Source organism: Xenopus tropicalis, chromosome 7 (genome assembly GCF_000004195.4).
Source record: "Xenopus tropicalis strain Nigerian chromosome 7, UCB_Xtro_10.0, whole genome shotgun sequence".
NCBI classification, from domain to species: Eukaryota; Metazoa; Chordata; class Amphibia; order Anura; family Pipidae; genus Xenopus; species Xenopus tropicalis.
Genome location: NC_030683.2, coordinates 28,192,268 through 28,218,950, shown reverse-complemented (window position 1 = coordinate 28,218,950; position 26,683 = coordinate 28,192,268). Strand labels below are relative to the sequence as shown.

At 39.3% G+C, this 26,683-nt stretch overlaps 1 protein-coding gene across 8 annotated transcripts in view; it reads right to left on the bottom strand.

Annotated features, from left to right (window-relative positions):
* sh3pxd2a (SH3 and PX domains 2A) overlaps positions 1-26,683 on the bottom strand; it is a 189,460-nt gene that overhangs the window by 111,030 nt on the left and 51,747 nt on the right. For all 8 annotated transcript variants that reach the window (XM_031905997.1, XM_031905999.1, XM_031906001.1 and 5 more), the window contains exon 3: positions 3,945-4,020. In XM_031905997.1, coding sequence (XP_031761857.1) covers positions 3,945-4,020 — 76 coding nt within the window. The remainder of the gene's footprint in view (positions 1-3,944; positions 4,021-26,683) is intronic.

Below are 26,683 nucleotides of genomic sequence, written 5' to 3'. Positions count from 1 at the left end.
CACAACAAACCACACAAAATAAACACCTCTCTCTCTCTATTGAGTGGACTGAAAAACATTTCCAAATGCAGGAAAGGTAAGAGCCTTCAGTGTTATACACTCATTTACTCTGCGTGTGAAAGGGCACTTTCAAGAGCTCACTCATATAGGCATGCATTTATAAGGAGGTGCTGTTTTGTACATTAACTAATATAGTAAAGAAAAGATAAAAAAAACATACAGTTTGGTAAATATTGGGATACAGTAAATCCAGGATTCGGTTTCTGTAATTGGCTGAGCACATATTAAAATTTAATTCAGTCAAACTGTTACTGTTCAGAAAATCCCAGACCCTTAATGTCATGTGACTTCACAGCTCTGGGTTCAATACTGAACCTAACCCAAACATTATTGCATGATGTGGTGTATGTCTATCGTAAATATTAATTTTTATTTTTACTTAAACAAGAGAATTTCCTAAAATATGGAACTTTAACTGTATCACCATCATTACAAAATTCCCTAAGCTTTACGGGAAAACCTATGTAAGAAGGTTTCAGATCTCAGTTGAAACTTTTAACAAGTGCTGTTTAACGGAAAGGCTGGTGCCATGTCAGCCATTTATTCCAATGTATGGGGCTGTCTTTGGTGATTTGGTGGATATTTATAAAACTATGGCTGTTATCCCCCCACTTCTACTATAGGCACCATCTCTCCCTACTATACCTGCTATCCCACAGCCACAGTCCCTTCCCAGAGGCTATTATCCCACTGCTGCTATAGGCGCAATCTCTCCCTTCTATACCTGCTATCCCACAGCCCCAGTCCCTTCCCAGAGGCTATTATCCCCCCACTGCTACTATAGGTACCATCTCTCCCTACTATACCTGCTATCCCACAGTCACAGTCCCTTCCCAGAGGCTATTATCCCCCCCCCCACTGCTACTATACCTGCTATCCCACAGCCACAGTCCCTTCCCAGAGGCTATTATCCCCTCACTGCTACTATAGGCACCATCTCTCCCTACTATACCTGCTATCCCACAGCCACAGTCCCTTCCCAGAGGCTATTATCCCCCCACTGCTACTATAGGCACCATCTCTCCCTACTATACCTGCTATCCCACAGCCACAGTCCCTTCCCAGAGGCTATTATCCCACTGCTACTATAGGTACCATCTCTCCCTACTATACCTGCTATCCCACAGCCACAGTCCCTTCCCAGAGGCTATTATACCCCCAATGCTACTCTAGGCACCATCTCTCCCTACTATACCTGCTATCCCACAGCCTCAGTCCCTTCCCAGAGGCTATTATCCCACTGCTACTATAGGCACCATCCATCCCTACTATACCTGCTATCCCACAGCCACAGTCCCTTCCCAGAGGCTATTATCCCCCCACTGCTACTATAGGCACCATCTCTCCCTACTATACCTGCTATCCCACAACCACAGTCCCTTCCCAGAGGTTATTATCCCCCAACTGCTACTATAGGCACCATCTATCCCTACTATACCTGCTATCCCACAACACACAGACTTTTCTCAGAGGCTTTTATCCTTATCGCTACTTGTATCCAGTCCAGTTTGACCATTTGGATGGATCAGGTATCCAATCCAAAGTTCAACAGCAATTACATGGAAATAGCCATGTGTGTAACATCAGTATTCTCTCATACATAAATATTCCCTTAGTATTTTCAATGGGCAAATGAAAAGAGTGTTACAGTGGCTTTCACTACAGTAAAGCAAGATGAGTCAGTTACTGTCTTGTTTTAGCTTTTCTAGCTTACTTGACAAACATTATTTCTGTGGTTCTTCTTGTAGCAACAGGCTAAGTATTACCATGTCCCCCATAAAATGCTTGTCTTTCACTTTAGCAAATGATGAGCTACACTGCAATATAATGAACCCTAGCCCACATCATGCCATGTCTATTAGTCAGCCCAGGACTGGGACACAAGTCAAGCATGATCCGGCTTGTAAGGATCTCAGCAAAACAATGATTAGCTAATCACATTTCTGAAATCCTGCAGTGGTTCCCTCAGGGGTAAATCAGTGCTGACAGCATCAACATAACTTATATTTATGTAAGTGTTGTCATTTGGAACAGCTGAATGCTTGTTTTATATTTTGGAGCAAGACTTTGCATAAACAATGAGCTTCAGATATCCACTGGTAATCTCAAATGAGAACAAATGTATTTTTTGATCATTTTAACTTCAAATAACCCCAAGCAACTTGGAGAAAGTTCAAAGCCAGATATTTTTCAGTTAATTTTTAAGAAGGCATAAATAAGCAGTTGGTTAAATCTATGGGGCTGGTAATTCCTATAAAATTGTTCATCCAGTCCTAAGAAAACTTCAACCCATTTGAAGACCAAATGTATATTTTGAAGGCCATTGGAATCTAAATGTAAGGACCCCTTTTAAGCTATTCATTGTATTCAGTGGGACCTTCCCTAAACAGTATGGGTGTCCATTTTTGGGTCCCAATCCCTAGGATAACAATCCCTGTTTTAGCACCACAACCACATGGACACCACAGAGAAAGGCATCTTCAGCAACCCCTCTGTAAGCTGGCAACATACATGCTGATTTTTCAGGCTATGCAATTAATTTGTCAGGACATGATTTGACTGGGGAAACAACTGATAAAATCTACAAAAATACTGTAAGTTGCTCCTCACAAAGGCCACAATAATGTCACAGTTGATATGCCTGATTACAAACTAACGGAGGGTTTCATCCAAAAGTGAGGGTCTTGGCTAACACTCTACTGCAGGGGTCCCAAACCTTTCTTCCTCGTGAGCCACAGTCAAATGTAAAAAGACTTGGAGAGCAACACAAGCACCATAAAAGTTCATGAAGGAGCCAAATAAGGGCTAAGATTGGCTATTAGGCAGCCTCTATGCACACTATCAGCTTACAGGGGGCTTTATTTGGTAGTAAGTCTTGTTTTTATTCAACCTAAACTTGCCCCCAAGTCAGGTACAGGTATGGGATCCCTTATCCGGAAACCCGTTATCCAGAAAGCTCCAAATTACGGAAAGCCTGTCTCCCATAGGCTCCATATTAATCAAATAATTCAGAATTTTAAAACTGATTTCCTATTTCTCTGTGGAAATAAAACAGTACCTTGTAATTGATCCCAAATAAGATATAAATAATCCTTGTTGAAAGCAAAACAATCCTATTGGGTTTAATTAATGTTTTATTGATTTTTTAGTAGACTTAAGGTATGGAGTTCCAAATTACAGAAAGACCCCTTATCCAGAATACCCTTGGTCCCGAGCATTCTGGATAACGGGTCCTATACCTGTATTCAAAAATAACTACCTGGTTTGGGGGCACTGAGAGCAACATCCAAGGGGTTGGTGTGCAACATGTTGCCCCCAAGCCACTGGTTGGGGATCACTGCTCTACCGTAAGGTTTACCCTATGGGTACTACTCATCCCAACATGGTTTGCTAACTTGTTCAAGAATAACTCAGTTAACAACCAAAATGTGCCAGTGTACAGCCAGTTAAGGGATTGTTAGTAAAAAAACACCCATAATGAGATCATTATGAGTTATTCTTGAACAAGTTATTCTTGAACAAGTCAGCAAACCATGTATGGGCTCCTTTATTGACCCATTAAGAGAAACCCCTCTTTGCCTCTAACTGTGAGCTTCCTGATTCATTCAAAGAGCCTCGATCCAATAATTAACTGAACTGCAGCTAAATGCGCAAGTTTATAAGGCATGGAGAACGTGAACACAATATATATATATATATACTCTGCTGCAGAGCACAAGATATGCTTTCCTTTCAATTCTCACTAGTGCCTACTGTAGGGTTACAGCTTAGTCACAGAATTATACAAGAAAATATAAAACCACTATGGGAATAAAGCTCAAGGACAATGCCTACAAATGAACACAAACATACAAATCAGACAAATGGAAGCAAGCAGGCGTTACCTGGAAGGAAAGGAATTATTCTTTGCTTTGGGTCTTTTTGTCCAGCTTCAATGGGAAACTTATCCAACACTTGCATCTAAAACAGAAAGGCAAATATGTTACAAATGAAAATGTTTCAAATGTAGAATTGTAAATGATATAAAAAATATTTTGTAAATGTATATTTATACTGTTTAGTTCACCCACATAGATGGCACTTTAGAGATTCATGGGATCAATGGAACCAAGTACAGTTTGTATCTTCCCTAAAGCAAAATGTGGGTCCAAACCATGGTCTGAAGGCCAATTATGTTGACATTTGGGGGTGAATATATCGTTGAGGAATAAACAATGTATGACAAGGTTGCTGTTACCACCATATTTTTTAGTTTACTACAAAATAAATGCAAAGATATGAATGGTTGCCATTGTTAAAAATGTTAGTACATCTGCTGAAGAAGTTGGCTTCCAGACTATTATGCTTTTGAAGAATGACTACTTTTCATTCAGAAGAGACTATTGCCATGAAAGAGAAAAAAAAATACTGAATGCCTTGGACCACCCAAGCTTCTCTGGTGCTCCTCAAGAGGAACAGATGCTATTGCACTTAAAAGAAATATATTCTTCATAAACTTCTGTGAAGCCCTTATCTTTTTATTTTCCTTTGGGATAAATATTGGACACAAAAACTTTCATGCTTTTAAGCAAGAAGCACTTCCTATTGTAACATGGGATAGTTCCAGGAAAACAAACACAGGCCAGCAAATTCCATAAATAGAGAAAACAGATGGAATGGTACAGTATATGCCTCAAGTACACCTTTGGTCATACGTTATAAAAAATATAACAAAACCACACAAAATTTACACCTATATGACCCATGAGAAGAAATTAAGAGAATATCCTTTACATCCCAATAACAAACTTTGACATTTGCTGTGCACATTACACTTCTTTTAATCTAGGTACAAAATGGCCAGTATAGCCTACACAGTGGTAGCCAATTCGGACAATACAGGCCCTAAATAATAATTTAATAGCACCATAAATGACTAGATCTAAATGAAAAGCCTATTCACATGTCTTTCTGTTGTTTATAAACACAAATCATTTAGATCACTGGTTGAATAGATTTACCAATGTCCAGCCAAAATTTACACAAAGGACACGTTTCAGGAAGTAGAATGATGTCATTTTAACTGTGATTCCCATATGTACTTGTGCCTAAGCATGTTCCTTGCAACTTGTGACTTGTACCAAACTGTCAGTTTGGCAAGCTATAATGAACTGCATGCAAAGTACATTGTACAGATGACTCGTGTCAAAGCTGTAAATTTTTTTTAAAAAAAATATTCTTTATTTTCAAACACTTAAAATGGGGGATACAGAAGGCAAGAGGGGGAGGGGTAATCAGTAAATTGACATTTACAGTAGGCATTTACAATTAGGTCAAGTCCTGACAACAAGTGTATATCTGGAACAAACATTGATCTTGTCGTACGTTCTTAGTTTTCCTATTATTTCTGCTAAGTTTGGTACCTTTCCCATTCAACTCTGAGAGGGTGGTTTTAGTTTAACAAAGGTAAGCAAGGGGTCCCAAATGTTCCAATATAGCTCACTAGTTTTATGTAGGATATGCGTGATTTCTTCCATTTTTCTTGTTTCTTCTACTAGATGGATCCATTTGCTATAGAATGGGGAGGTTGTTGATTTCCAATTGCGGGGAATCAGCGTTCATGGAGTAAGTGTAGGGTTAGGTCAAAGCTGTAAATTTACCAATGGTAAATTAAAAGCAAGGTCTAGCACATAATATTATGGTGGATGGGGATTTACATGAATATTAGCACTTTGCAATTAAATAAAGGAAACCATATAATCATCAAAAATGTGATCTTTGGACCCAAACACAAAAATAGACGTTGTACAGTTGGTGCCCAAAATGACAGACTTTATCTGCCAACGCAGAACTATATTTAGAGCATTGGCTGTCACATTACAGTAAAAGGCAATAAATACTGTCTTCTACCAGATATTGTCCAACACTCAGCTTGTTCACTTTTACACTACTTCATTCAGTAAAGGAATTTCTGAACAAAATTCTAATTGCATAGCCCAGTATTACTTTGAACTATAGGAAGATGTCATCCCAGATGAATATACTCTAGTCCCTTGGTCATTGATTCTATCAGCTTCTAGAATTGCTTAGACAATATCCCCCATTCTCAACATATTCCATACAAAATTCAACAGCTAGAAAGAATGTGACAGGGTTCTTTGTCTAGTAGTCCCATGTCACCCTCTGATTATCAGGAAACATTTATTAGTTCTCAGAACTGTAATAAATGGTAAGCAGGGAGCATCTGTTCTTAGAGTATTTATAACTGTGGATCACTTTGGGGAATGCATGATAATTCAAGATGGTGGTGATGAATACTAACTGTAGAAACAAATATACAGGTATAGGACCCAGTATCCAGAATGCTCGGGACCAAGGGTATTCCGGATAAGGGGTCTATCCGTAATTTGGCTCTCCATACCTTAAGTCTACTAAAAAATCAATAAACCATTAATTAAACCCAATAGGATTGTTTTGCATCCAATAAGGCTTATTTATATCTTAGTTAGGATCAAGTACAAGGTACTGTTTTATTATTACAGAGAAAGGGGAAATCTGTTTAAAAATTCTGAATTATTTGATTAAAATGGAGTCTATGGGAGATGGACTTTCCGTAATTCGGAGCTTTCTGGATAACGGGTTTCCGGATAAGGGATCCCATACCTTTATATGTATAAAAGAACATAACTTCTCCACCACAACAAGACTCCAATGAATACCTAATATGTTCCAACTGAGTTATACATTGGAATTGTGAAGGAAGAAGAAAGTCACTTTACATTTTCCCGCACTGAAAAAAATTGTGTTTTCTTCTTTTAAACAGAACTCTGGAAATATTACCAAAAAAAACAAGGAACGATTACATTACACATTCTCCTGCTTCCTGCCTCTCAGGGTCTGCCTTCAGCAGATTTCACATATGTTACCCTAAACCACACAACTCATAGAAGCACCACATGAACATCTGTGAAAGGAAAATGAAGATCAAATATATCAAGGAAAAAAATGAAAACCTTGTCTGTGAGCATAAAATAGGAAAATATAGGTTTTTCCTATAGTTTACTATATTCATCTCTTCTATTGTTGAATCCAGCATGGGCTAACCATGGGGCATCAAACACATAAAGAAGGACATGTATCTTTTGTAACTCAAGACCCTTCAGAATTTGTGACCACCTAGTAGTGAAGAGCAGCTTAAATCCATTCAGGAATACTGGGAATTGTACTGGATAACTACTGGACCACAAGTCTGACATGCTTGAATTAAGCTTATTATGAGACAATACAGTGCGATATATGCTTCCTTACAATAAGGTTAATGTATGTCTCCATTTTCAGGGGACTGCCCCTTTTCCTGTTTCTAGGGAAATTTTTCTCTGGGTCCCTTTTACTGTATATTGTATATAATTAGCATTTTGTACAAATTTGCAGTCACTGCTACTTTTATTGACCAAGTAGATTTTAAAAGCCTAAAGAAGGGACCCAAGTAGACCCAAAAGTTTGAATCTATAATCTACAAAATTTTTCAATAAGAGTTATCATTTAATCTATAATTTTCTGTTTCTTCCAAGTCACTTTTTGAGTACGAACATTTATTCAAATAATTTACCCAATTCAAATAGCCCCTCTGCATAATAAGCTGCTGATTATCTCAAAGCCTAAAAAATACTGCAGCTTAGGGAAGAGAAAAAGTTAATTTCCATCAGTGCTTTATAAAAGAAAAACAATTAATAAACTGAATACACTGTCAACACAAGTCATATACATTGTACTTTCTGTGCTATTAAACAAGTGGTTCTGATTACATAGCTGTAATTCTCATATCTTCACCCATAATTCCTTAAATGAATGTTAAAATGTGTCTTTTGGTATTCATTTAACTCTAACGGGCACATTCATCAAAGTACGAGTTCGAATTCCGAAATGCGTAAAATTTGGATTAGCTACGATAATTCCTGATGATCGCAAATATCACGAAACTGCTTAAAAAAGAAAAAATCGTATTAGTCACGATAATATCGTATTGGCGATCTGAAAGTCACTAAATTTTCGTATCCGAACGTTGTAAACGGCGGGAAAACTTTTCTGACTTTGATCCTTCTGTGCATGATTTTGGAAGCCTCCCATAGGGCTCAATGGCACTCTGCAGCTCCAACCCTCAATAGCACTCTGCAGCTCCAACCCGGCCCAAGGAAAGTCTCCCATAGGGCTCAATGGCACCCTGCAGCTCCAACCTGGCCCAAGGAAAGTCTCCCATAGGGCTCAATGGCACTCTGCAGCTCCAACCCGGCCCAAGGAAAGCCTCCCATAGGGCTCAATGGCACTCTGCAGCTCCAACCTGGCCCAAGGAAAGTCTCCCATAGGGCTCAATGGCACTCTGCAGCTCCAACCTGGACCAAGGAAAGTCTCCCATAGGGCTCAATGGCACTCTGCAGCTCCAACCTGGCCCAAGGAAAGTCTCCCATAGGGCTCAATGGAACTCTGCAGCTCCAACCTGGCCCAAGGAAAGTCTCCCATAGGGCTCAATGGCACTCTGCAGCTCCAACCTGGCCCAAGGAAAGTCTCCCATAGGGCTCAATGGAACTCTGCAGCTCCAACCCGGCCCAAGGAAAGTCTCCCATAGGGCTCAATGGCACTCTGCAGCTCCAACCCGGCCCAAGGAAAGTCTCCCATAGGGCTCAATGGCACTCTGCAGCTCCAACCCAGCCCAAGGAAAGTCTCCCATAGGGCTCAATGGCACTCTGCAGCTCCAACCTGGCCCAAGGAAAGTCTCCCATAGGGCTCAATGGCACTCTGCAGCTCCAACCTGGCCCAAGGAAAGTCTCCCATAGGACTCAATGCCAATCTGCAGCTCCAACCTGGCCCAAGGAAAGTCACGATACCGAAGCTTGAATGAATCCAAAACTTTCATACTCAGCGCGACAATACGATTTTGTCGCACAAATTTTGTGCGACAAAAGTGCGAAAAAGTCGCAGAAAATACGCACAGTACGACAAAATATGATTTTTTTGTATTTAGGGCCTGTCGCACTTTGATAATTCAGCCCCTATGTGTGTAGCATAATGCACCACACATCCACATTTATATTTAATAAGGCTATGCCCCTTGCATATCCTTTAGCAGTCAAACAAGCTCAGGGTATATCACGGGGATATAAATAAGCCATTGAGCACACACTTAAAAGTTTGAGAAGTTTGAGGAATAACAAAGAATTAAGAAGTAAAACTTTACATTTGGGGCATAAACTACTAGTTAAAAAGTCATGGTTTTAGTGGGCGCCTATCATTTTTGTACCCATTATGTTCATTTTTGTACCCATTATGTCCTATCTAGTCATACACTAAGATGCATCAGGTACTAAATGGGAATACAAAGACAATATGGGCGCACTGCACTGCTGTGTACTTGTTATTGTTGTGTTGTAGGCCTACAAATAAAGGATAAAAGAATAATCTTCTGAGATTTGATGACTTTAGTGCATGCAGTTTCAGTCTAGGTGCAGTTATGTATCGCAGAATACAGTAAAAAGCATTGCCAATGCTTTCCCCAGCCAAAATCCTTAAAAGTATTTCTAAAACGTTTTTATCTCCAAGAAAATCCCCTTTCAATTTAAAAGAGTTATGAATTGTCAAATGGACGGTGTTACGCTGGAAAAATGCTAAGCTGGAAAACAAATTTTGTTTCTATTATACACAAAGTCCTCACAAGGCTTCTCTGCCAGGGACCTGACAAACCCATTTTAACTTCAAAATACAGGCCAGAAGTGAAAGCAGCCCAGTAAAATGTCATCGCCTACATCTTGCAGCCTCTTGCTCCTATGAATGGAGCTGAAAGGATTTCTGCCTTGCATGCTGGTTTGATTTGCACAGTATCAGATAATACATCTGGTTACAACAATACAGCCAAGTGTAGGTAGATTACTATATGTGAAAGGGATATGTTGGTCGTATTGATGTAAAGCCCTCTAAAGCAGATCAAAGCTCTTCTGGGAAAAGCAATAATGCATACCATGCCATATTCCCTATATGCATCTTAGGATCCATTGGATATCATTTTTTTGTGATATTGTCCTTTAAAGTAGCCTAGTCACTGACAGAAGAAAACAAGAACCAAAACCAATTGGTAATTTTGGTAAAACTGTACTCATAAATATACTGTAATAACTGTACTCATTATAAATAACAGAAAAAAAAAAATCACTGTTCTAATTATTAATTTCCCAGGTTCTCCCCCTGAATCCCAATGTATAGATGTGACTACTTCTCTCCAACAAAGTCTGCTGTATATGCTTAATACCAACACCCCTGTAAAAGATCAGCATAGCCAAATTCCCTGTACATAACAACCATCTATGGTGGATCAGTGTAGATTCTTTTTAAGGACCACCCTCTCTGAAAACTTCTCATACTCAGCAGTCACCCTGGAATGGAACAGCACACCTTCTCAGTCCTATCAGCCAACAGTAATAGAAAATTATCAAAACTTCTCTCCACGAGTCTTAAATACTGAGGCAACTATGTACTTTTAGGGGCTACAGCAATGCCCCAACCCCTAAAACCTTCCTGTCGGTGGTTGATTATGTCACTGGCATTAAAAGGCACCTGACTCATGGGAAAGGGCAGCACCTGTTGCCTGTCTCTCTCCATATTATTATACATGGCTGAATATCATCATTGGAAATAATAGGCAGGAAGTTTAGTCTTACTCAATAAATAACTGCTTAAAATGACTTCCATATCATATACATTTTGGACTTTAGAGAGTATAGAGAGAATATAAATATACTTCAAAGGCTGCCATTGGCTCAGCTGCTCGGAAACTTGGTTAAAAAGAATGCCAGTGGTTCATGTTGATCGGCACATAGCTGTTAAGTGCTACAGTCACCACAAGCAGCATTTTATTGGTGTGAACTACTGAAGTGTCATACGGCACAAGAATGTATTTGATGTTCTAGTGCAGTAAGTTTCACAAATGAAGTGCAGACAAAGGAATAAGTAAGAGTAATGGAGCTGAGCACAAGAATAAAGACTGGTATATAATAAGTGAGTTTACCCATGATGCAAATGGGCCCATTGGTATGAGGCAGCAGCAGGCTGGGGAAAGGAAAATATTGAACAATAAGGTTTAGGTGGTAACACAGGACGTTATAATAATATAATTGTATAATACCAATATTTTATACACCCCAAAGCAAATTAAATCACTACCGGTATGTTTTTTTACACTTGTGCTCCCCTTTGCAAGAAGAGGTCGCCTCACAAACTTAAACCACAAACAACCTGTCTATCGTCAGTATCTTTATGCACATGAAGATATGCTTATTTGGGGAGGTCAACAGACAAGTGGATCTTTTACTGATATGCCTACCTTAAGGTGGCCGATATCGAATTGATCTGATTGCTTGGCCGAAGGGCCAAATGACCGAATCACGTTGACTGGATACAGGCCATCGGGACAAGGACCACATCAACGCGCCAATGTGCTCCTCATCCCAATGAGATTTTTAAACCTGCCCAATCAACAGAATTTAGGTAGGTCTGTCCCATATATAGGGAAATAAACTGCCTACTTAGACATTAAGCAGCTTATATCTTCCTGCAATAATTCGAGGTTTGGATATTGGATTCCTTGCAGTATGCCGGTAACAGGTACTGATTCCTATAATTTAGGTAAAGCCTAACGAATAACTTTGCTCTCTATTTAATAAAAGCATCTTCTTCCGTCAGCTCCACTGCCATTGTTCTTTGGATTTCATGCCTATGTTTGCAGCAGAAAAACTGCTTTGGGGTTCAGGCAAGGGCAAGGATTGGCTTGTAAGTACCACCTAGAATTGATGTAGGTTTTCAGTTTAGGTGCAGATAGTGGTAGGACTGCACTGGATTAGATCCTTGCAGGTCACTAGCGCAAGAAAATAAATGCAGCTGAAACAATCATGTAGAGGTTTGAGCACTGGCCATAGCTGGAAAACTTTTACTGGTATCAATTAAAATTAACTTGATCTCAAGAGTAACAAGACAAATGCCTCATTCACATCTACATTTTCCATGTAAGTGCAGATTGATTATGTAGAAAATCAGATTTGACTCTACATACATGTACAAATCGCATTCAACAGCCCCTAATTTTAGAAGTGATTTCCGAGTGCATGACTGCATTTAATCTATGTCAAACAGCTGAATCAAAAGGTTGGTATGCTGAAACTTTGTCTAAATGTGCCTCTGCGTGGGCAGACACTGGATGCCAACTCTGGCACTCTTACATAGTTACATAGTTAAATAGTTAAGTTGGGTTGAAAAAAGACCATCAAGTTTAACCCTTCCAAGCAAACCCCAACGCGCACACATAGACAGCATCCTGTATGGAAGTTTTACACAACTTAGCATTGTCAGCAGAAATAGAAACAGTACCTTCTATGCCCATCTCCAGGTCATTAATAAACAAAGCAAAGGACCCAGGACAGACCCCTGTGGTAGTCCAACAACACTGGACCAATTAGAAAATGTTCCATTTACCACCACTCCTTGTAATCTATCCATTAGCCAGTTCTCTGTCCAATTAAAAATATTATGTTCCAGGCCAATATTCCTCAATTTTATCATTAACTTTTTGTGTAGTACTGCATCAAACGCTTTAGCAAAGTTCAAGTAGATGACATCCACTGCCATCCCAGAGTCAAGATTTCTGCTTCCCTCTTCATAAAGGGCAAGTAAATTAGTCTGGCAAGATCACATAAAACCTATACTGGCACAAACTCAAGGTGTTGTGATTTGTAATTAATTCCAGCTTTCCTACCACTGATGTCATATAAAACGTTGTTTTGTATGATTTTCGGACCATGTGTGGGCTCTGAATTAGGGGTGTTAATATAGAGGAAGCAGACCCTACAGTTGCAGGGGGTCCCTGGAGTGTAGGGGCCCAGAAGGGCCCTAAATAGATGAGCAATTTCAATATATCTTATATCGGGCCCTAAACTGAATTTGCTGAATTTGCTCTGGGGCCCAGAAACATCTACTTATGCCACTGCTTCGAATTATTGTCATGATAATTTATGTCGATCGGTGAGGTTAGAAAATTTAGGTTGGATAACAATTAAATCTGTGCATGTATTGTGTTTCTAACAATATCCTTGGGGGACCTGCAATGCATTTACAGGAAGTCACTTTTGTACAATTGTTGTCTGCCAACTATTTCATGTTCAGAACATCCTCCGATTTGTTATTTTTAGTGCTTTACCTTACAATTTTAGTCTGAATGTTAGTTTTAGATTGTGGTATTTAAACGTACAATCGGCATCATTAGTTCGAAGACGACTAAAATATGAACATGTATGGCCACCTTAATAGGCCTATAGTTTTCAGCCTGAGAAAGGGATCCCTTTATAAATAACGGCATCACATTAGCAATTCGCCAGCCTCTCGGCACCATGCCAGACCTCAATGTATCCTGAAAAATTAAGTGAAGAGGTTTGGCAATCACAGCACTAAGCTCGTTAATACCCTGGGATGAATACCATCCGGTCCTGGACCTTTGTTTACCTTTACATTTTCGAGTCTCTTTTTAATTTCTTCCTGAGTTGCCCAAGTTGGCTTCTTGAATGAGTACTAAGGGGTGTGATTTTGAGACCCTTATACTTATACTTTGGATGTTTTACAAACTCAGAAATTGCACCAGATTTCATGAGAAGACAATAAGAGTCATATAAAAACTCAGATGCTAGTGTGGTCATGCTAATATTAATGCAAATGTTGCATGTATTGATTCATTTAATGCACTTGCTTTTTAAAACACTTCCGTATAGCACCCCTAAGGGTCATTGGGCCGAATTCAATTCAGTGACAAAAGGTTTATTAGGTGAAAACTCATGGACGAGTTCAATTTGAAATACAATTTAATTCAGAAAACCGTATCTTAAAGGAACAGTAACATCAAAAAATTAAAGTGTTTTAAAGTAATTAAAATATAATGTGCTGTTGCTCTGCAAAAACTGGTGTTTTTGCTACAGAAAAGCTACTATATAAATAAGCTGCTGTGCAGCCATGGGGGCAGCCATTCAAGCTGGAAAAAAGGAGAAAAGGCACAGGTTACATAGCAGATAACAAATAAACTCTGTAGAATACAATGGCATTTTATCTGTTATCTGCTAAGTAACCTGTGCCTTTTCTCCTTTGAATGGCTGCCCCCATGGCTACACAGCAGCTTACTTATATAAACTATAGTAGTCTTTCTGAGGCAAACACACCAGTTGTAGCAATGCAGGGTAACAGTACATTATATTGTAATTACTTTTATACACTTTAATTTTTTGGTGTTACTGTTCCTTTAAAGTTTATCACGTGAAACTCTATTAAAGTCTGTGCAAAAAGAAACGGAACTGAATTTGGAGAAAAGTTTTTTCTTCTCGAAATGGATCTCTTCCACAAGATTTTACGTGATAAACCATGAGATAACATTTTCTTATATAACTGAATCTGGCCCATTGTGTCTGTCCAGTCTGCAATAATGAATCTTGCACCAGTGTGCCTAATGGCACTAGGAAAAACTCTGGAGCCACCACCAACAACAGCAGCAATGGTTGCGTGCTCATACAAACTATTCTGTGTGCTATTTGCTGTGTGTTAGTTTATGTGCATGTGTATGAGTGTACAGCTTGTGACCTGGTCAGTATTCCTCCGTCCTAGCTGGTAAAATACCTGCCAAGGCCAGGGGGCTGGTATTACAAACTCACCAGCAATGCACTTGCCGGCAAATTTGTAATATCCTTCCTTGATCCACCCCCAGTCCACCCCAATATTTTTTCTTCCCAGACTGCTACACAATCCACCCTTTGGCTGTTGCGTGTCATAGACCACCCCTTTTACATCACTACCTCATCCCTTTCATGCCACAGTCAGTCCCCCTTTAGTTTCTGCCCCCCACCAGCCAGTAAAAGTTATTCAGAAACGCGCCAACCCTACTTGGAGGTAGAATTGTGCAAAGTGAAGGACAATCTATTTTATGCTTAAGATTTTTTATTCTTGGTGGCCAAATCTTGCAGAAGAAACACACAGAGCCAGCTCTTTCTGTTGATTCAGATGGCTGTACCTCAGGTGCCCCGTGCTATTCCTTTATCTGTTACTTTGTCAGTTGCCAAGAGCGTCCAACTTCCCCGTGGCTCCTTTTCAGTAACCAATTGCACCTGGTTTTCTGGCAGCCCGTTAGAACCGACAAGGCTGACTTATGAAGATATCGTATACAAAAGAATTATTCATGCCAGAATTTTTACGTTACCTTAAAAGTCTTTGAACTTTTTCTCTTTCTAACAAAAAAAAAGAAAAAAACCCACTTTTGCTCCATAAATCAAGTCTGACCGATATCTCACTCCTACTGACAAAATGCAAGAAAGCGCTGCTTGAGAAACAAATCTGGAAAATCAAGCAATGATTAAGTTGGTGTTTTTCCAAAGAGAAGCAGAAATAGCCTTACTGTATAAACGTGAAAGGAAACTTTGCTAGTTATTATGTAACCTCCCAGGAGAACATTTATTAGAAAGGTTTCTTTTAGCTACACTAGGAGCAAAATCAAAAAGTAGTATACTGTACACGCTTAATTTATCAAGGACTGCTTGCGTGGAATAATTATGGCGCATTAATAAGCTGGTTTTTAGACAAGGGCTTACCCGGTTAGGTGAGACAGGATTGGTAAATTTATGTGACAGATGTGAGTTATGGAAGGAAAATACCCTCGGCCACATTCCAAACGACATTATTTTGCTATTACACATTCATCAAGGGAAAGTCATTGCATTAAGAGTGGAGCGTTAAGCCTATACAACTCCCAATTTGCCCTTGTCTCCAGTATTTCAAGGCAAGACCTAGTAAGTAGGTCCTTGCATCTTGTTCTCTGACCAGGTTTATCTGGTTCCTGTCATCTTTCTTAGAATCCAGCTGGACAACATTGGGAGTGGTCTGCTAGTTCTAAGAATAGCCACAATTCAATAAAAATACATGCTTATAGGTGATAAGGGTATAAAATACAATACTAGCCTAATGCCATCACCATTTTTTTTGAGCAATAAAATTTTGCATTTTCTGCTCATTTTGATAAAAATAAGAATAAACTACGAGCCCATAAATCAGTACTTTTTAGAATTTCTTTGTTCAATTTGGTCAAAGCCCCCTTAGCTCGTAACAAAGATACTAATATGATTGCAAAAAAGTGATTAATTAGGAATTCACCCATAGTTGCAAGTACAGGTATGGGACCTGTTATCCAGAATGCTCGGAACCTGGGGTTTTCCAGATAAGGGGTCTTTCCGTAACTCGGATCTCCTACCTTAAGTCTACTAAAAAATTTATTTAAAAAACCCAGTAGGATAGTTTTGGCTCCACTAAGGATTCATAATATCTTAGTTGGGATCAAGTACAACGTACAGTTTTATTATTACAGAGAAAAAGGAAACCATTTTAAAAATGTGGATTATTTGATTACAATGGATTTTCCGTAATTCAGAACTTTCTGGATAATGGGTTTCCGAATAAGGGGTCCGATACCTGTATATCTAACACATGAAATAAGTGTTCATGCCCAAATCTTACGCTAACTGACCTTCCAGATGTACAAAAAAGCCTTACCCCCTAAATCTCAACATACAGTACATGCCCCCTTACTGCTCTCTTCTTCCCCTACGGCAGACAGTTCTACAGCTTGGGAACCCCTGCCCCAACTGTTCTCTCTCTAAAGAAACAATGCTGGACAAAAAGCCAGTAAGTGGCTCAACTCATTTCATATGCCCTTATGGCACAACTTTTGCCAAAAATACTGATTTGAATGTGAAATGGGCACTTTGATTTCCATTATCTAAAAAAGAGGCAAAATGAGACAATACTTTTGAAATGTTTTGGCATTGAGCATTCCCTGATGGAGACATTGGGCTAGGTGCACTATTGCTTTTAAGAATAGACAACCATCATGCAATACAGTTGCTATGGGTTCCATTACTAATTAGCTTTCAGTAAGATTGTCACCTGCCTGGTCAATATAAATTCTACTCCATGCAAATGTTATTAATAGGGAATAAAGTTAAAAATATAGGAACATGTGGTAAACCTAGCCACATGTATTGTTCCTGCGTTTGGGGCAACAGGGCCCAAAATTCATTGTACCTTCAACTTTAATGCACTGTTAAAATCAAAAAAGAATGAAATGGTATGGACACTTGGTAGATAGACTGTCATAGTAATCTACAGACATCCAAATATACTTCCAACCTGTGCCTTCTCATAAAGTGCCTAAATGCTGGTCATTATTAGTAATGTAGACTAATATATGTTTACTAAACTGAATGATCACTTTTCCCAGCCAGGTCAACAGGGTTGTAAAATAAGCAAAGCAAAACCCACAGCTCCTGGGGGAGAGGGCAATGGTGCCACAGCTGATAAGCAATGTTAATATTTGCACAAAGTTTAGAGGGCCCTAAAATAATATTTCTGTGGTGCCAAGTTATGCCATTGCATGGCCAGGTATTTATACATTAGCTGAACTGAGAGAAGGCTGCTGGAGCATGTGATTGCCTGTCCTAGGCCTAAAGCCATCTGTAATAATGATTTTTGTCAGGGTGTTCACAAAACTCTTGGTAAATGCTAACTCCACAGAGGCATTGTGACATGTTTACTAGAATTGCAATCCTTAGTCATGTGCATGTAATTATTTGTTTCGTTTACCCGTTTCCTAATAATAATAACCAAGAAAGCAGAAATGACAACACATGCCACAATGATCTGATCAACCTTAAAGGGATTCTGTCACAATTTTTATGGGGTACTTTTTATTTCTAACTTACACTGTTTACATAGGAAATAATTCACTCTACCATTTAACATGGAGTCCTTAAACCAACAAATGTATTCTGCTGTAATACTGGTGTGTAGGTGCAATCTCAGTGCATTGTGCCTGAGTCTGAGCTGTCAGATAACCTATTGTTTCTTCTACTCCCATGTAACTGGAGGAGTCCCAAGCCGGACTTGAATTTCTTACTATTGAGTGCTATTCTGATATCTACTGGGAGCTGCTATCTTGCTCCCTTCCCATTGTTCTGCTGATCGGCTGCTGGGAGGGAACTGAAGTTTATTAGAGCACAAGTCACATGGCTGTGGCACCCTAGAAAATGAAGAATATAGCTAGCCCCATGTGCAATAAAATGTGCAATAAAAAAAACTGATTTCAATGCAGGATTATGTTTTCCCATCACAGTATTCCTTCTGAGCCATTAAACAGAGTAAGCCAAACACAAATCATTATGAATGAGAATATATAGCATAAAAGCTTAATATAATCATTGTGATTTGTATGAGAACTGATGAAAATGTCCATTTCAGGCTTTGCAAGACAGAGAAGAGAGGGAGCACTGGTGCTAATACAGGCAACCCATATGTTTTTTGCAGAAAGCCAGAAGGTACATTACCATCAGTGGGCAATTAAGGGTAAGCCACAAATGACCTGGTTATAATGGCAGCATGCTTACAACGTCACAGTGAATAAGAAGCATTATTACTTATGGGGTAAAGCTGGCCAGATACAAACCAAGATGATTCTTTTTGAGCAAAACTGTCCAATCAACCATTCAATATAAGCAAGCAGCTGAATTCTGAATGGACACTAAAGCCTCATATTTCAGCCCACCAATAATTAAGTTCCATGTATGTTAGTATAAAAAAAACTAATTCCCACTTGAAATACTGAATTTCAGTGTTCACCTCAGATAATATGAAACTGTACCTTAGGCTGAATAAGAACAGGGTATAAAGATATCAATAAAGTATTTAATCCGTCCTGTGCCAGGATTAGAACAAAAACACGTCTCTCATACATATCCTAACATGCCCTAAGTACAGCCACTGATACTTACTGAAAATGTACTATAAAACCTTTTTTTTTGTTTAATATTAAAAACAAACAGATACAGCCTGCACCAATAACATCCCTCGGGCCTTATTTACACATGCAACATGCATCCTAAAATCAAAACTAAAGGGACACTATACCATCAGTTTTTATTTTCCCTAATGTAAATATTTAAAGCTGAATGCATATTTATATTCTATGTGCTTTATTTCCCGAATCTTCGATGAAAGTTTTACTGGTTTAGCTTGAGCATTTAGCTTTGCCAGAAGGGCATGGCCTGACAGTCCAGAGGTATGGTGTGGTTTTATAAGGCATGTGTCAGCTGAACTGAGAGAAAATTGTCACTTTACTTAGCAGGGAAATTTCCCTGGGTTTTCTGCTAACCAATAATGAGAAAAAAAAGTGCTACAGTGCTGAAGGGTGCAAGGGTGCGCCCCTTAGTGTTCATCTTGTGCCCCCGGTAACTGAACTCTGCACCAGTGCCTCCTGCACCTGCTCTACCCAAATATATCCATTGCATAGACCAGGGATCCCCAACCTTTCTTATTAGTGAGCCACAGATGTAAAAAGAGTTGGGAAGCCACACAAGCATAAAAACAGCTCTTTTGGGGATGCCGAATAAGCACTGTGATTGGCTATTTGGTAGCCCCATGTGGACTGCTAGCCCGCAGGAGGCTCTGCTTGGAGTAAAACTGTGTCTCTGTGCTTCCAAAACCAGAAATTTAAACATGGACACCTACTTTGAGGCCACTGGGAGTAGCATCAAAGGGGGCAGTGAGCAACATGTTGCTTATGAGCCACTGGTTGGGGATCACTGGCACAGATGAAATGTAACAAATGCCCTTCTGAATTTGTACTCAAGTTGCAGGCCAATAATCCTCCCTGTGTGGCAGGAGCCTTATACATAGCTTTTCTGCCTCCCTAAGTACATGGCTGACACCCAGCAGTGCCTGATGTCAATCAGAAGAGAAATCTCAGCTTGTAAAATGTTTGCGTACATAAACCATTAGGGCAATTGGGAAATTTTCAGCATTTTCATCTTGTTTTCTCCACTAAAAAAAGTGCACTAAAATGAGAAAAACACGGAATTATCTCATATTACTCATTATAATGCATCCGACTGAACATCAGAAGAAACAAAAGTGTAAATCAATATCACCCCTTGGAAAGGGTTAATGCGTTGATGAAATACAGATTGTCCAAAAAGCTTACAAAGCACCACAAGGCAATTCTTTTCAACTCTGCAGCCAGTATTGATTTAGTGGAACATGATCAAGTCGAGCCCAAATCAACCTTCTCAGTTAAATGACTTAAGTGGATGTGATTAAAAACAGTTCAGAGAAGGAACCTCCTCGGTTACAGTGTAAGAACACATACAGCTGTGTGTGTAATCGATATCCTGTACGCCTCTCCTGGGACTTCTCTACAGCAGTCAGCGGGATGAACATTCTGAGGAGAATATGTTCCAGCTGTAGGCCCTCATCCTAGAGCTGGGGGCGTGGCCCAGGGCAGAGTTGGGGTCTTCTCATTAATAACTCACATTACATTCCACAGGAGGACCCTTTTAACTTTCTCTGCACACTTACAGATGGACAATCCCGATCACTTAATGGATCCCTCCCACCCACTTTCAGAACAATGCTGAACTTGTGCCAGCGATAAGAACAAAGCTGGGCTTAGGCCAGAAATAAGATTAATGTGGATTTGTTAAATGAAAAACTTGAATGGACAAAATTAAACCACTCCTCAGGGTTCAAAATGCTTAAATAGATGCTAGGGCTATTAATATGAACCTTTTTTTCCTAAACACTTCAGTCTCACCCTATAACAGGGTGACGTTTACATGGAAACTTCACACAGGAAATATTGAAAGACATATTTAGAGATATTAAAATTAGTTAGGCTTATGTCAGACAGTCAGATTATTTGCTAGTACATGAAGCTGTATAGGAAAAAGCTGGGAAATAGTTCAACCTGATTCTATGCCCCACTGCCTCATGCCAGCAACTAATAACCCAGGGTGACTGTAAGCCAAAAATGGAATAGGGCAAGAGAGGCCAGCTGACTAACCTGCCTAAGTAGAACTGAGATATCTGTAACATGGATGTTATGCAGATGATTCCAACTAATATATTTGTACCACGGATATCAGCCAGTTTGTTGCTTGCACATGTCAGAGAATTCTATCTGCCAATGCATCAAGATCCAACCACAGCTCCTCTCCTCTTCCTTCTGTTCAAATGATTCTGGTTGTTGCCCAAACAAACATAACAAACAGAAAGGCAGCCATAATACGTATACAGTATCTGACTTTTAGCCTGTGGGACAATAGGATGGATACCGAGGAGTATCCACTGATGTATAGCCACCTTAAGATACTACCTTGTAACTGTTTAATGCACAGTTTCTCCAGTAACTAAGTAAGTAAGTAACCAGGGAAAAGCTAAGATTTATATGTGCATTGCCAATTATAGGCCAGAATAAAGACTGCCAAACACACCTGCTGATACTGTATGTCCACTGCCCAACCAACCTTACCAGAACATTACAGGGCAGGCACTGGTACACTGAATAGTCAGATGAAATGCTGGGGTACAAGCAGCACAGGACAAAGGCTCAGATCAGGAAAAAGCACAGCCCTATCCTTAGTATCAAACAAGGATTGAATTATCCTTTTCAGACAGTTAGGTGGTGTTTTTTGACAAAATATATTTCTAGTTTACTATAAACATATGGAAAATGACATATTGATCCTGTGACAAAGAAAAATATTACTCTTAGGAGAGCTGGCATTTATCTAATTAAGCCCAGTAGGGCCCAGCCTAACAAATGCCTTAATGACATTCCCATTTTAGGTGCAAAGTGGCATTCTCCCAAGTCCTACAATGTCAACTGCAAATGACTGCTGCTGATTGGTCACTTAATATGTCACTCATACGCAGACTGGAGTAGGAGAAAAGTAGTGCATTACAATACCAACCAGCACTATAACACAATTAAAGGAACAGTAACGCCAAAAATGAAAGTGTATTAAATGAACAGTAACACCAAAAAATGAAAGTGTATAAAAGTAACTAAAATATAATGTGCTGCTGCCCTGCACTGGTAAAAGTTGTGTGTTTACTTCAGAAAGTCTACTATAATTTATATAAATAATCTGCTATGTAGCCATGGAAGCAGCCATTCTAAGGAGAAAAGGCACAGGCACATAGCAGATAACAGATAAAACACTATTGTATTCTACAGAACTTATCTGTTATCTGCTATGTAACCTGTGCCTTTTCTCCTTTTTTCCAGCTTGAATGGCTGCCCCCGTGGCTACACAGCAGCTTATTATATAAATTATAGTAGTGTTACTGTAGCAAACACACCAGTTTTACCAGTGCAGGGCAACAGTGCATTAAATTTTTTGGTGATACTGTTCCTTTAAAGTATTTAAACTATAATGTACTGTTACCCTGCACAGGTAAAATTGTGTATTTGCTAAAGTAACGGTACTATAGCTTATATAATAAGCTAATGTGTAGCCATGGGGGCAGCCATTCAACCTGGAAAAAAGCAGAAAAGGCACAGGTTACATAACAGATAAGCTCTGTAGAATATAATGGGGCTTTATCTGTTATCTGCTGTGAGCCTGTGCCTTTTCTCCTTTGAATGGCTGCCCCCATGGCTACACAGCAGCTTTGTTTATATAAACTATAGTAGTCTTTCTGAGGCAAACACACCAGCTGTACCAGCACAGGGCAACAGTACATAATATCGTAATTATTTTTATACACTTTCATTTTTTGGTGTTACTGTTCCTTTAAGCTGGGACTACAATGGGCACAAGATGGGGCATGACAAGAGCCTGGCTTGACAAAGATGCCTAGTAGTGCCTTTTTTAATATTACTAGTTTAAAGCTAGGTATATAAAGCACTATGTTCTATCAGCTATTTTAAAAAAAAATATTATGAAAGGCTAATATTCTCTGGTAAAACAAAAAAAACCAAGGCAAGTACACAATACCATTTATACTGTACAGTAATCATAAGCTTAATCACATTTTTCTTTCCAATATGCCTTAAAGCTAAAAATTTCATGTTAAGATAGGCTCATCGTAGAAAAAAAAAAAAAAGAAACTGTTAGTCCAAATCAAACATAACCACGGAACACTAACCATTATGAGGCTTTATACATTAACCTTCTAAATCAGGACAATTTTGTTTTAATTATTGCGCCTAAGAATAAAATCCCCTTAAGAAAGAAGCATAAATGAGAAGGAATATAGAGAGGTAATTGGGAACATGTTTTCTAGACTGAACAGAATATGTGAAGCTGATGATGTAGATGGATTTTAGGCTTATCCTTAAGAAACCCCGGGCAGATCATGTATGGATACTGAAGAACTTGAATTAGTTTCACGTGCACACTAACAATTTCCAGGTGGGTTGACACTTCCTATTGGTTCACCCTTAACTTATGGAACCTTGAGGTTTCTTAATAGAAGTGAGGAACGTCTTGATGCATAAATGGATAGTAACTACATTCTTTCTCATTTTGGTCAAGTTAGTGCTATATAATGCAATAAATAGGGTCAATTGCCTTCTACATTCTTATTGTGTATTAGAAAATAAAAAGTACAGGAATGGGATCTCTTATCTAAAAAAAAACCAATAGCCAGAAAGCTAGCCGAACTAGCACTACAGTTGGCACAGCTGAACAATGAGGCATGACAGGACCCTGGCTTAACAAGGTTGCTTATAGTAGTACATATCCAAGATATTAATTTATATATATATATATATATATATATATATATATATATATATATATATATATATATATATATATATATATATATATATATATATATATATATATATATATATATATATATAGTTTGCCAGGGGCTAGGAGCCAACATTTTGTGCTTAATGAGTTTAACATTCCACTTACTGGACTCATGTTAAACAGAAAAAGTAACATTTTCTCCAGCTGTATGAGATTGTTTCTCAGCCCAGCGCTTTTCTTTATTTTGGCTGAAGAAGGCACATTACCTTCTCTCTTAGTTTCATTATGTCAAATGCACTGGAACTCCATCCAACTGGGTTAAATGAGTGCTGCTATTTAAAATAGGACCCCCCTGCTGCTGGACAGGTGCAGAGATTTGATCATGTCTGTTTCAACGCTGCAGGTTTCACAAATGCTCAAATGGCGTTCTGCAGAACACACATTGAGGGGGGAAAGCCTTTGAAGTCCCCCACACCCCCGTCAGACCAGGCTTGAGTCATGCCAAGAGAATCTAAATATTAGGAATATAAAAGATATTTGGTGTAGCCACTGGCTTGTTAGGTTCCCATATAACAACATATACATCCCCTCTCTCCGACTCATTCCTCAGAAGTAGTTGAACATTCTGAGGGGAAAAAATGATATATTATGCCTCGATAATGTTCCAGCAGATTGAGTTCACTATAAATATTTGAGAGGACTGCTATAATGTGTGTGCACAAGAGAATAATTCAGTTATACACTGTCCAAATATAACAGAACTCTAAATATTCATGAAATGTTGCATTAGAGGTAGATATGTAAGACCAAGATATATTGTGAATCAGCACAAAGGATCTTAGTACGATACAAGGTATTATGCTAGTGTCACATTAAGACACCCATCCCTAACCTGAAGTAGGGCATATATATATATATATATATTATATATATATATATATATATATATATATATAGTGTATATATATTACGAGGCAAAGTTGACCTCTCGTTAGTACCCATAGGTATGATCATTGGTGAATATAATGGTCCCCTGTAACACTACAACAGAGATTAGGGCCTCTCTAGAATGCAATCATATGAAAATACTGATATACCAAAGATTCTGTTACTGTTCCAAAAATATATTGGAGAACAAATATGTGTTAACCTCAAGTCTCACTTAAACAGGCAGGGTTTCCAAGAACATCTAGGATAATAAACAAGCATTTACTTCTAATCCCATAGCCTTTATATTACCAAAACAGGGTTAGTTACCATAGTCAGGACTAAACAATTATGGAAAGCCATGTCCGCCCTCCCACCAAAAAAGCAATCTGAGCTTTTTTTTTGATGAACATTGATCCCATTTAGTTGGAGAATTGCTAATATATATCTGTTACTAGGGGAGCCTATGTGGAAACTTGTCTAATATATTCTGTTAAGTGTACAAATGGGAAGATCCTTATCAATACGGGTGTTCTTGAAAAATAAAATAGGTATGTAGGCTGGTACAGGAGAAGGATGCAATATTTACACTAGGCCCATTGGTAACACATTGGGTGTTACTGGTAAGATAAAAATAACTTATGTATTGATATGCTGTACCCATCATGATAGCAGGGTGAATCATCTAATGTGTACTTTGTATCTTATTTATTTAGTTTGTCTTGGCCTATGAGGATATTTGTTTTTTATATGTAAAATAGGTTGAATAGGTTTTAAACAGAATATCCTGTATAATTAAGGTTTAAAGACACACCTGTAGCATGAAGGTGAGGGTGTTTACAGCAATATAATATATTCTATGAAATAATGTAGGCATGCTGATATAAAGTCAAGAATACAACTGAATTACTAATGAACTGGCCAAAAATGGAGCCTGGGCACGACGCAATGCAATGCAATAGGCTGAGTTGGGGTGAGTATGGAAAGGCCAGACTGACTTTAAAATTTTGTTTCAGGGAAGGACATTAAAGTTATTCAGTTGTAACTTGTTTCCATGTTGCTGAAACTGCATTAATATTGCAGATTAATACCTTAAACTGTCAATATACAGACAGACATTGGATGCAAATCCAGACACTCATATAAGGCTGAGTGGAAAATTCCATTGCCTGGGGTTTGTATCAAGCTGTGGATGTAGCCTGAGCCCAACACACCTGAACAGGTTAACCTAGGTGATTGGACTGACCGTAGCAAGCCCGAAAATCGATTGCTTGAAAATAGCGCCATACGCTCCTACCTGTGCCTGCACCCGAATGAATGGAATACGCTCAGGTGCAGGCACATGGAGCCGATATCCACCTGTAATACCTAAGCGGCGGGGACGCCCGCCGCTCTCCAGACGGGGACACCCACCTCTCCATCCGCGCCGATGCGCGTTCTCTGCTGCTCTGGCGAGCGAAGGTGCGCGCACATCCTTGAAGTCATCGCGCTAGGTATTTTCAGGGCCTAACTTCAGTTTCGCCTCCTGGTTATCGTTTTCTCTGCTTCTTGTCTCTGATTGTGTTTTGACCCTTGCCTGATCCTGACTTTGCTGATAGCCGCCTGTATTGACCCTTTGCCTGTTTTTTGACCACGGTTCCGGAATCTGACTTGTACTTCGCTGCCCGTTTGGTTTGACCTCAGCCTGATCACTTCGTCTCTTTATCCCAAATTCTGCAATACGCTAGGTTCCCTTGCCTGCTCAGAACATTTGCCCTGGTCCTCTCACATTAAGTCCTGGCGGCACCCGAGTAGCGGAGGGCTCCTCCCAAAGTGAAAGGTGGCTGTTATAGGCAGAAGAGTGAGCTTAGACCGGGACCTTGGCTTTTGTTCTGAGTTTGGGATACCGTGCGTGACACCACCGAAGAAATTAAGTCTTGAGTTTTTTGGTGGATATCAGCTACATGTGCCTGCACCCGAGCGTAGTCCATTCATTCGGGTGCAGGTAGGGTAAATCTACAGTAGCGGGGCGTATTCTCGGCAAGCGTTTTTTGGGTTGACCAAAAAGACCAAACTAGGAAAAA